The sequence below is a fragment of the Gastrolobium bilobum genome, unplaced genomic scaffold, assembly GCF_033153095.1.
Source record: "Gastrolobium bilobum isolate Gb01-03AN ecotype WA unplaced genomic scaffold, APGP_CSIRO_Gbil_v1 utg2743, whole genome shotgun sequence".
In the NCBI taxonomy this organism is placed as follows: domain Eukaryota; kingdom Viridiplantae; phylum Streptophyta; class Magnoliopsida; order Fabales; family Fabaceae; genus Gastrolobium; species Gastrolobium bilobum.
In genome coordinates this window covers 168682-181367 of record NW_026897046.1, presented here as the reverse complement: position 1 = coordinate 181367, position 12686 = coordinate 168682, and the positions used below count along the sequence as shown (strand labels likewise).

The 12686-nt window shown below is 31.7% G+C and overlaps 2 protein-coding genes across 3 annotated transcripts; one reads left to right on the top strand and one right to left on the bottom strand.

The window, feature by feature from the left end:
- Nucleotides 1–830: 830 nt before the first annotated feature.
- On the top strand, nt 831–8499 carry LOC133303669 (isocitrate dehydrogenase [NADP]-like). 2 transcript variants are annotated; one of them, XM_061503619.1, is made up of 15 exons: nt 831–1182; nt 1276–1319; nt 1622–1731; nt 2563–2600; nt 2824–2901; nt 4344–4397; nt 4479–4580; nt 4711–4796; nt 4905–5008; nt 5146–5214; nt 5297–5412; nt 6328–6362; nt 6466–6608; nt 7597–7719; nt 8188–8499. In XM_061503619.1, exons 1-15 carry the CDS (start codon nt 957–959, stop codon nt 8279–8281), a joined length of 1422 nt encoding a protein of 473 aa, XP_061359603.1. In that variant the 5' UTR covers nt 831–956; the 3' UTR covers nt 8282–8499. The 2 variants fall into 2 exon arrangements, with proteins under 2 accessions (XP_061359603.1, XP_061359602.1); XM_061503618.1 differs by having other exon boundaries at nt 4705–4796; nt 8188–8498.
- A 3299-nt stretch (nt 8500–11798) lies between these two features.
- LOC133303675 (uncharacterized) lies at nt 11799–12131 on the bottom strand. The gene has a single exon (XM_061503628.1). The coding sequence runs from the start codon at nt 12129–12131 to the stop codon at nt 11799–11801; it is 333 nt and encodes a 110-aa protein (XP_061359612.1).
- Nucleotides 12132–12686: the final 555 nt, after the last annotated feature.

Here is a 12686-nt window from a genome sequence, read left to right as displayed (position 1 = left end):
TTTCCTATGATTATTTATTAAAATGTGCCTCATTTGAAACATTAATTTTCATTAAAATGAGTCTCACAGCGATGTAATTTTTCATGAATGAATATATCTTACTTAATACATATTTATTTAAAGATAGTATATGTTACATTATTACCATTTTTTTTACTATCTCATAGTAAATTTTGTTATCATTGGATCAAAGTCAAATTAATAATTATAAAATAACATAAAGTGAGAATGGTTAATTTAATTTTAATCTAATAATAACAACATTGATAATAAAAGATAAAAAATAAAATAAGTATAACCTCCCCATCTACTATGTTTAAGGGTTTTATTAGTGTTATGTAACATAATGTAAGTGTTATTTCCAACTCTCACATCAAAAGGGAGAGAGAAAATAGAATGATGAAAGAGAAAAAAAAAATATGTGGACCTCACCTCTTTAATGTGTGTAGAAAAGTGAAGTTATATTATGTTAAATGATAAACATAAAACCCTATGTTTAATCATATTTGACGATGATAACTACCTGATGTTTTACTTGAGTTTGTGGAGTCATATTTTTTGCAATTGTAATGTATATCCTTATGTGAAGATACAACTATGTATATAATAAAAAATAATATTTATGGTGTTCACAATTAATTTTTTTTTAAATTTCGAGTAAAATGATCACTAATTATATCATAAAAAGTTAAAAATAATACTTAAAGACTTATGTAAATTTAAAGGTGTATTATTGTAATACGCCAATAACATTGGCTATTATAATCATATTGTATCTATGACTAAGCTTAAAAAAAAATTGATGTCAATTGTCAATGTTACATAAGAAAAAGCTATGAAAAACACTTCGGGAGTGTCTTATTGATTAGCTTGTTTGACACGAACGTTGTTGTTGTTGTTGTTGTCATCATCTTTGTCGCTTAAGTTTGTAAGCTTCACTGAACACTCCCAACTCAATGCTTAGAGCAGCGCTTCATCGAAGTGCCACCATGTTTTCCTCTGCGTTTTCAACGACGCTCAGAAACCCTAACTTGTTACTCTTCACTTCAACTCCAACCTCAACTCATGCTGCTCTTCCACCCAACACTGTCTTCTTCTCTAATCGCCTCTCCGTTCGATGCTACGCTGCTCGTGCCACCTTCGATAGAGTTTCAGTTCTCAATCCCATTGTTGAAATGGACGGTAACCTCTATACTCCACTTTTATTTGTTTCATCACAATTCACATCTTCATTTATGTTTTTATTTTTTATTTTATTTTATTTTTGTTGTTTAGGTGATGAAATGACGAGGATTATATGGAAGATGATAAAGGATAAAGTATGAAAGCCTATTTTTTTTGGAAAAAGTTCACCATTGTCGTGTGATTTGCTTCAGTATCACCCGTGCTCACGTGGTTTTTTTTATCACATATGTCCATGTAATTTGCAAAAAGTATGTTTTTTATCACATGTGTCTTTGTGATTTTTTATTTTTTACAAAGCATAAGGGCATATGTAATAAATCACAATGACATAGGTGATTCTGAAGCAAATCATGGGAGCTTTGATAAATTTTTCCCATTTTTTGTTCTTTTGGATTTTTTTTTTTTGACACGAACAAGTGGTTTTATGTGACTGCAGCTTATATTTCCTTACCTGGATTTAGACATAAAGTATTTTGATTTGGGGGTTCAGAATCGTGATGCCACTGATGATAAAGTTACTGTAGAAAGTGCTGAAGCTACTCTCAAGTGAGTAATTTTGGAATGAATGGAAGCGTCAAACATGTATATCACTTTTATTATTCATACTTATACTTGATTATTGTTGTTTGCTGAGAGTAGATGGTTGAGCTAGGTCTCTGAAAAAGGAAGTATTAAGAGAGATTATGCAAGTATATAAAGTTTAAGGATATGGTGAGAATTTGAAAGCCAAGTAATGCTACTTACTTTATTTCGCATATATTGTTTGAGAGATAAAGCACCTGCTTTCTAGGGGAGAGGTGATGTGTGGGAAGCTTTTTGGATTTGCGTTATTTGATGTTTGATCAGGATGCTTGAAGTCAAGTATGTTTTCGGTTTTCCGACAATTTGTTTAAGGTCCTTGATAGGCTTTGTGCATGTCCTCCTACTTTAACAGTTTTTTTGCTGGTTTGGTTTGAAGTTCTTGTTTTGCCATTTACCAAAACGGAGGAGGCAAAAATTTTGTGAAAATGTGCAGTTTATGTAATCCTTTGGTACATTTGGCTGGAGTGGAGCACTTGCATATGTTGGGGCATCTGTCTCTCTGCCCTCAGCTTACTTTGGCATAGGATTATGTTTTTTGGCATCTCTGTGGTGCTCTGCAAATCCCTGTTTCAAGGGTCTTGCCATCAGTTACTGACTTGTATTGGGATTGGGCAGCCTTGATGCATCTTTTACTCTCTTTTCAGCTGATGTATTTTTCTTTTTTCTGCTTCTGATGATTTGTTATCATGCATTTAGCTGGCATTCCCTCTCTTTGGTCTAATAATTATTATTTTTTTAAACAATAGTTTTTTAACACTGTTTCCATTTATTAATTGAAGCTTCTGTTTGCTGCAGGTATAATGTTGCCGTGAAATGTGCAACTATAACTCCTGGTTAGTTGTATACTGGTTTTTAAATAGACCAAATATTCTTTATCATGAATTAATGGGCAACCTTGTGCTGTACTCACGTATTTTGCTAGATTTATTGTACCGGTATCTTCATATTAGATAATATCCTACATAGTGCGTTGAAGTGGACGCTAGTGCATAATCTTTATTCATTTCTCTTCTTTATACAAACATAATATTATGTAAAACTCTTTCAAATTTTCAGATGAGACCCGAGTCAAAGAATTTGGACTGAAGTCTATGTGGAGAAGTCCCAATGGCACAATCAGGAATATTTTGAATGGTTTGTATTATGCACATAATATTGAATGCAGGCCTCAAATTTAGATTATTATAATATTATCCGTTGACTTTATTGCACGTATGGCTTTTTCCCCACATGTTTCCTTCTAAGTGGTGAACTTGGATGACCATGTATATAGTGGATGGCATGTTAGTCTGCACAGGAAAATATTGCTTTTGTGTGAAAAGTAGTTTATTCTATTATACTTGTAGAATCTGATTGCTTATTTTGGGAACATATACAAGTAAAAGTTAAATTTATGATGCTATTTCTACTTTTTATGATGCAGCTATTCATTTCATTTGATAAATTTGCTGATCCTGACAATCCAATTTATTTCCTTGTTTTTAATATATTGTCTGTAGCTTGTAAATTTTTTTTTCTTTCGATCATCTTGAAGCTCATCTATATTTTGTAGTTCATTCTTTATCTTTGATCGTAATTATATTGTTGCTTTTCTCATGACTGGAATTCATCATGAATTTCTCTATTGAATAAACTTCATATCTGGTGATGTTCCTACATTATTAAGAATCTGAAGCTGTAAATGATGATTTTTTCTGTTTCTTTTATAAACATAGATTTCCGTCACTATAAAGAATATGCAATTGGTTTCTGATGAGACTTTGGGATGCATCTCCCCAAAAGCTAGCTCAAAGGGTGAGAGTGACCAAAGCCTTATAAACCCAACTTTAGTTGCCCATACAACCAATGTGGGACTCCAAGTCCCATACCTTGCAAATGGAACCCAACATTCCACCACGCTTCGCTAGTGCGTGCCCCCACGCACACTCCACATGATAAATGCTCTGATACCATTTGATGAGACTTTGGGATGCACTACCCCAAAAGCTAGCTCAAAAAGTGAGAGTGCCTAAAGCCTTATAAACCCCACTTTAGTTGCCCATACAACCAATGTGGGACTCCAAGTCCCATACCTTGCAAATGGAACCCAACAGTTGTGCACTTGCTTAAATCAATATTATAGGTTTACATTTTCAGTTAAGTGCTAAGGGAGGAAAATCCTTAGAGGGCTGTGAATGTAAAGGGGAAAATCTGGTTTCTGGATCGTTTTAAATGAGACATTAATTTTTCAAAAACTATTTGGAACACACATTGTACAGATAGATGACACAAGGTGGAGTTCAATCTGTTGAATAATAGAATGTGGGCCTTTTTGGTTATTGCCAACTTTGCTGGCCATTTAAAAATTAGTGTGAATATGGGTGGCGGATATATTAAATATAAACTTCTGGTAATTCATTTTAACTGCGTCTTGTCAGACATCATGTGAATACAAGCAATCTCATTTGAAGATACTTGGTAATACATGTTCGGAACCAGAGTTAATTGAGCTTTGGTTCATTGTTTTCAAAAATATTACTTCTATTCTAAAACATTTTCAAATTTTGATTTGTAATAATTTTTCATTTTTTTTCTAGGTACTGTTTTCCGTGAACCCATAATATGCCGCAATATACCCAGAATTGTTCAGGGTAATGTCTTGACTCTAGTTTGATCCTAACTGAGGTGAAATACTGCAAAGCGCCATTTGGAACTTATTCTTCAGTTTACAGGATGGAAAAAACCCATATGTATTGGTAGGCATGCTTTTGGTGATCAGTACCGTGCTACTGATACAATAATTAGAGGACCGGGGAAGCTTAAGCTGGTATTTGGTATGTTAATTTCCAAAGCCCTGCTTGCAGATGGGATTGAAACTTCTTTTTTTTTCAATTTAAAAAATTATTGTTTTAAGCATCACGCATGTAGTATACAAACTTGTGTCTGTCTCTGATTTAGTCCCAGAAGATGAAGATACTCCAATGGAGCTTCTTGATGTTTACAATTTCAAAGGTCCAGGTGTAGCGCTTGCTATGTATAATGTTGATGAGGTTTGTTTCAATTTATATTTTCCCTTTGTATGTGCAGCAGTGTGTTTTAATTAAATATTTAGATACTTGCTTTTATTGTATTTAAATATTGTTTTTTCAATATGCCAGTCCATTCGAGCATTTGCTGAATCATCAATGTCACTGGCATTTGCAAAGAAGTGGCCACTTTACTTAAGCACCAAAAACACAATTCTCAAGAAATATGATGGCAGGTGATTACTATTATATCTCTGGATTAGTTCATGTTTTCAAGTGTCACCTTTGTATGCAGAACTTATTTGTAATTCAGGCAGCCTTTCTTTTTCGTTGTTGTTATTGGATATGTTTTACAGTTTTGAGATTATTACAGATTTAAAGACATATTCCAAGAGGTTTATGAAGAAAGGTGGAAGCAAAAGTTTGAAGAACACTCGATATGGTTTGTTTTGATGTTTATGAACCGATTTGCTTTGATGCATTACATATACATGTAGGTGGTTGACACTTTTAAGTAACTTCAGGTATGAGCATAGGCTAATCGATGACATGGTGGCATATGCTCTCAAGAGTGAAGGTGGATATGTTTGGGCTTGCAAGAATTATGATGGTGATGTCCAGAGTGATTTACTTGCTCAAGGTGATATATAGAACTTATTTTTTATGTCCAAAATGGGAACTTGGGGGAAGTATGATGATTGTATGTATGTATGATGTCAACAAGCATTAATTTGTTGATTAGCCAGTAGCCCTACCTAACATTTCAGTTTAGATCCATTGTTAAATACAAACTGTCAAAAGTGATTAAGTTTTACCAATATAAAAAGGTATTATATCCTAGTCCTAGCCATTTGGCTCAGCAAATGTGTAAATCTGGGATACTCAACATTAGAATCATACAGGGTGAGGGAGCTCTGTTTCTTATCAAGGAGGACCCTAAATATAGAGATGATAACATCATAATTTTCTTTGATTGGGTCTTCTAATTAGAGGTAGCTAATATTATCAAATAAATTAACTTTGATAAAGGCATTATTATGAAATTTTTTGTTATTATGGCATTATTCATCCCTTATAAAATGCACATGGGAAAATGGCCTTAAGAAAAAGATTTGATAGGAAATAAGCAATTACCAAAAATTGTTGTAAGTGGCAAGTTTTGCAAACAAGAAAAACCTACTATCTCTTGCTTTACATTCACATAGGTCTATATGTGTGCACAAGAGAAATGCATTGTGTTTTTCTTCATCGTGAAATGATACAACAATATGATCACTAAGCAGAAAGTTGCAAGGAATGTTAAGAACTCTTCCTTATTTTTGATTATTTGTTACTGAAATATTGAAATTCTTGTCTTCTATGGTCGGCTTACACGGTCAATTAACCCTGTGAATGTCTGTCTGTTCAGATTTAGTTGTTAATTTTATTTTTCCATTATTTGAGTGTATTTATTAAACGTGAAAGAGAGCAATTGAAAATTTTGGACAAGAATAATTCTGACATGCTAGGAGGTATATATTCAATCAAGTTTCTTAAAGTCTTTTCTTGTGTGCAGGATTCGGCTCATTGGGTCTCATGACTTCTGTGCTGGTACATATTAGAATATTATTATTTCAATATTTCTTCAAGAACATTGTTATCTTTATTTTGGTTATTTGATGTCATACTCTATTGCACCCCCAAAATTTTGCAGTTATCTTCTGATGGCAAGACATTAGAAGCTGAGGCTGCTCATGGAACTGTAACACGGCATTTTCGGTTTCATCAAAAGGGACAAGAAACTAGTACAAACAGTATTGCTTCCATATTTGCATGGACACGAGGACTGGAACATAGGTACTACTTTCTTCCAAACATTTTCCCTTGTTAATCGCATTTTCATGTATGAGTGGACACTTCTGTTAAAGAACCTTGGGATACACCACCCCAAAAGTTAGCTCAAAGGGTGAGAGTGCATAATTACAACTTCAAAGTTTTAGCTTAAGTTTTAGATTGTTGGAGATTAATATAATTGGATAAATTGTAATCTCTTTTTTAGTGCATAACTTCTATACTTACGTGGCCTTGGTCTTTTTAGTTAAGCTTTTTCCCAGACTGAGCAGTGTAACATACTGTATGCCATTTCTGAAATCTACCATGAGAATAAGAGTAACTATTTTCAAGGCTGATAATTTTTCTTTCCCCTCCTATCTTCCGTTGGAGACAACTAAGTCTTAATCTCTGTTGTGGCATTGTTTTTGTGATGACATGGATGCCATTTTGATAACTTTAGATTTTATAGAAAAGGATCATTGGGTGTTCATATAACTGGCTGAAAGTGAAAGGATGGAAAAACAGATAATTATATGCAGATTCTAGAAAGACCTGGATGGATATTAAACTGTTATCTAGTAAAAACAGAGCAATATGGTCAAGGGGCTGGGATTGTAGCCCTCCTTCTTTAGCGAGGAGTAATTCCACTTAAAAAAAAAAATTGCACCTGAATTTCACACCAATGTCTGGCATTTTTCTCATTACTTTCCTACCTCAGATGGAAAGGCCTTTATCATTTAATGATTTTGGGGCTAGGAGCCAAATGTGTTTCATCTTGTTTTCCATAGATTCGACAGGCTATCTCCATTGGGAAACAATACTCTCCATTTTTAAGATGTATTTAGCTGTTTAATTTTGGATGCATAATGGACTCTTGAATTATCTACCAGAGTGCATGCAGTGATGTTTCTTGTATAAACTGATTTACCTTTTTATTTTTTTCATTTTTCACATTCCTAGTTCTCCAATTTTTCTGAATCTGTTGTTGACATGATTTGGTATAATGTACTAGAGCCAAGCTGGATAATAATGAAAGATTACTGGATTTTATTCGTAAGTTGGAGACTGCATGTGTTGAGACCGTTGAGTCAGGGAAGATGACCAAAGATCTTGCAATTCTGGTTCACGGACCTAAGTAAGTGCATCTTCTTCACCCCTATGCTTACTCTCATTTGAATATTTTAGTATTTTTTTTTTTTTTTGATAACAATATTTTAGTATTTCAAAATACAAATATCTTTCAAAATTTTGCATTACAAATTTTAACAATCCATGTGTGAAACTTATGTATTGCAATAAAGACATAATTGCATATATGAAAATGCATGCATGTCCTGTCATATAATCATAAATAAAATACCGGGTCATGATTCCACCTCAAGTGGTCATGACACCAATCCTGATAAATAATGTATACAACACTAGTCTCAACATAAACATCAACTTATCCAAAGTGGCATGGACAACCACATGCTCACACCAAATAAACATACCTAGTCTGATAATAACATAAGAATAATAATTAGGTCATTTTTGTAAAAATATTTGTTGGTAAACTGTATGTGTAATTGTTTGGAAATCTGCATTACTGCATTTTGTGCAGGGTATCAAGGGAATTTTACTTGAACACCGAGGAATTTATTGATGCTGTGGCACATAATCTTGAGATAAAACTCCAAGAGCCTGCTGTGGTCTAAATACTATTTTTTTTTTTTGCTGAGGGGAGGAGGAACTGGAGTTGGAAAAGCTAAATAGTGGTTTGATAGATGCCTACTTTTTTACCATTGGTATTGATATTGATATTGGTTGAAATCTTGGGGACCTAGAGTGTCAAAGGAAAAATTTGAATAAGGGTGCCTCTCCTGACAATTTAACCATTGATTTTTTGACTTTGTCTACTGGCTTTCCCATTCTTACATCACCCTGTCATAATTATTATACAAACGGTAGAAATCAGTGAATTTAAACCTGCGGAATTAGGGAAGTACAAAATAATTTTGATGCAGATGAGGGAATATGGTTGTGAATTTGATGGCATTTTTCATGAACCCTTTATTTGGGTTTTTTTGAGTACTTAGTGGGTGAAAAATGAAAAGGCATTCGCGAATATTATTGACTTTAGGAGCGGGTTTTTTTATGTGTTATTTAACATGATTTTGTCATATGAGAAGATTTTAACTATTTACGGACAAATCAATGTTGATGATTTTGTTACTTTCTATTTTATTATTTATTCTCTTTTTTTCCTCATCACAATTAATTTGTTCACGAATAGTTAGGATTTTTTTACATGGTATGATTATATTAAATAACACATTAGAGGGATCTTTCCCATTGGCTTTAGGGAAATTTTTAAATAATTCCATTTCTCTCAGTTTCAGTCACCCCCCATGACAATGGTGTTAGGAAAAATCTCCAGCTTAGAAACTCAATATTATAAGACTAATAGGAGGACTGGAACCACTTTGACAAAAATTAATTTTCGTTTCCTCAATAAGCACAAACAACCCATAACATAATGTGCAACAATGACATCAACGCCATTTAGCAACGGCAAGTTGGATTAGGAATTTGTGCAAGAGGCCTTGGAAAGTCCTGGATATCATGCTACGAATGCTGTATGCTTTTTATTTCAAGGTAATGATTTCGATTCTATTTCTAAGCGAAGCTCTTACTTTTTATGTAATGGTTCTTTACTTTCTTTATGTCTAGCCACCATGGGCACTTCGTCGACAAATTTTTGTTATACTTTCTATATCAAAAATCTTAAAATGTCCTTTTTAAAATCTGGATTAGTATGAATAATGTCAAACTTGTCAGTAAAACTTGGGAGCAATATTTTATTGGGAAAAATGTTTGTCATTTTAAATGACATAAAGTTATGTCATTTTAGGAGAGAGATATACACAATAAATTATTTATTTATTTAAAATTTAAATTAAAAAAATCACTCACTTTCTCTCCCATGATTTTTATTTTGTGTTTATCTCTCTCCTAAAATGACATAACTTATGTCATTTAAAATGACAAACATCAAACCCTTATTTCTTTATGGGAAATATAATAATCATGTTGTAGAAAGAAAAATTTGGTCATATTACACATTATAATTATGCACTACGGGTATTGTATAATTATAATATTAAAATTATTTTTTTTCTCTATCTGTTATGTCAGCCGAAAGAAAAAAAATAATTTTTATATTATAATTATATATTATCCATAATAAATAGTTATATTTTTTTTGCAAAATCAAATTTCTTTCGTGACGTATTGAAACCCCTTTATTTAATACACAAATTACATGAACCCTCTTACCCAAATAATTTATCCTTTTTTTTCTCCATGGCTCTCCAGCAGTTTAGCTGCTTTACACAATTCATAAGGTGTTACAGTTTAATAAGCATATTGTTATTTAATTAAGTTCTTTGTATCAACTACAGTTAGTTGAGACAGATCGAATTCATATTAGTGTGGAATGCCTTTTCATTGGTATTTACATTTTAAGGAGCTTGAAATTGAAATTCATTTGTAGAAAACGAGAAATGAAGTTCATTGTCACTCTCACTTTCATTCCACCGTTATCTTGTAGACATGGCCTACCAAGTGAAATAGAAACAAAATCCTCACTTTCTTTTAATTGGTTGAAATCTCAACATCTTTTTCTGGTTCTTTTCAAAATCATTTTCAACCAATCACTTGTGTAGCATTATTGGATATATTCATTACTCAATATCTACAATCAGAAAGCTACAATAATTTTAAATTAAGCAAACCAAATTTGCATAACGTGGTCCATTATGGCTTTGTATGATGTGACCACTGAAGCACAGACACATCATTTTATGTGAAAAATGTGTGTCGGACAGTGACATGCATTCAACATGCGATCAACATTTTTCTATATATGGTCAATGCTTTAACACGCGATTAACGTTCATACAGATCATAATTTTATTTTATTTTATCTTTTTAACTAAATATGAAAAATTAATTTATAAATCAAACATTTTATATTATGGAATTTGACATGAAATATTAACAAGATATGAAAAATTATTTTTGCTTTATATTTGTTATGAAATTTAAATATTTGATTAATTATATATATTCAATGTATCAAACATTATTTAATATTAAAACGTATTCTAACATATCAAAATTTAATATTTTATAAAATTAACATGTCCACATATCATATAGTATCCCATATTAGTATTGGTGCAACATAAGCTATGACGATATCAACCTCCAATGTGAAGTAAGGTGGGTCTATTTTATAATAGTATTTGATTGATTTATTTATTTTTCAATTTCTTTTTGCTCTTTTTATCAATTTATCAGGTTGTAAGAGTTTGTATAAAAATATACCATTTTTAGAGTTATTTATTAAACTTAATCGCTTTCAAAGATCTTTCTAAATCTGTACAGCTTTCCCGCAAGGGGAATTTTGCAAAATAGACTTTTAGAAAGTAAGCCATCCATTGAACAGTCTACTAACTATTAACCAATATGAGGGTGTTAGCTTGTAGGAGAGCCGGCTAGGTGAAAAGATAACGGTTTTGGTTCGATTTTCATATATCAAAGGGATTTAAATATTTTTATCTTTGATCCGCTTCATAATCTGAATTAGTCTCATAACCGACTCAAAAAATTAAAACTTATGAAAATATTGAAAAAAACCAACTCACATCAAAAAAGTAATTAGGGTTGAGGTAACTTCAAAAAAAAAAAAAAAAAACTATTAACCAATATGGATAATTTATATTTTTTCAAAAAAAAATATATGAATAATATTATATAAATTTTGCTAACGTGTAATCTTAAGACATATGTTAAAAAATAAGTTCTGCTATGTCCTACTTATTTTTCGCATGAAATATTTTGAAACCAAACACGTAGTATATCATTTTTGTCTTCTACTTATAATAATTGCTTCTTATCTCGTACACACTTCTAATCCTCTCAAGAGAAGAAGGAAATCTTATCAACATGCCTTTTTCCCTATAATTATGGAAACAATTCAAGCCACCAAAAAATCGTGAGAAACAAAACTCGACCGCGGTGGAGCCTAAACCCATGGATATAACATTTGAGCACTTAGAACAGACGTCCTAAAATTTATTTGATTAAAATATGTTAATCTTAAATTTAATTAAACTTATAATCAATCTTTTTTTTTTGGTACGCGGAGAAGAAAACCAAGCAGAAAAACTACAAAACAGACACTGTTCTAACTCTATAAACAAAAGCTAAATCAGCAATAAGAACAGACTGAATCTGAAAAGGAAGAAAACAGAAAACAGACATATTAGGAACAGTAAGATTGTCCAATGGATAATTTGCCAGCCAATCAGAATCAGCACAATGATTCTCTTCTTTGTATCTGTGGACAAGATGAATTCTCCAATCTTTTTGAAACCAAGCCCGTATTCGAGCCACCAAATGAGATTCACGAGGTGCAACACCATTTTTAGAAAGAATGGCGATTCCAGATGTTGGATCAGATTCAACAATTAAATTCTTCCAGCTTTCCTCCCAAACCATCTGCAAACCTTTGAATCTAACTCTTTAATAAACGGGTAAAAACTATCTAAAAAAAATATTATTGATCAGTTTAATATAAAATAATTTGCAAACTATTTTTTATGATGCATAGAAATACACACACAAATAAATAAATAAATAAATAAATATATATATATATAATATTATGTTAAATAATTCATTTGTTATTATAATCATAGAATAATTCAAAATAAGACCTAATATAAGTAAAATTGAGTTTGATTTTGATTTAGTATTAATTTTTTTAGGGAAAAAAATTTCTGCAGTTAATGCAGATAAGTTATCTGCATTTATTCCCAAAATGACGTTGTTTTGGTATTGAAATCTTAAAAAATTATAAATATAAAGACTATTATAACCCTGAAATAAATTAAAATTAAAAAAAAATCATGATTTCTCTCCCAAAATAACGTCGTATTGGCTTACTGCAGATAAGTGCAGAAAAAACAAACCTTTTTTTTATATATTTTTATCCAAACTTTCATTAGCATATTATTCAATGAGTTTGATTATATTAATAATAATATTAAATAT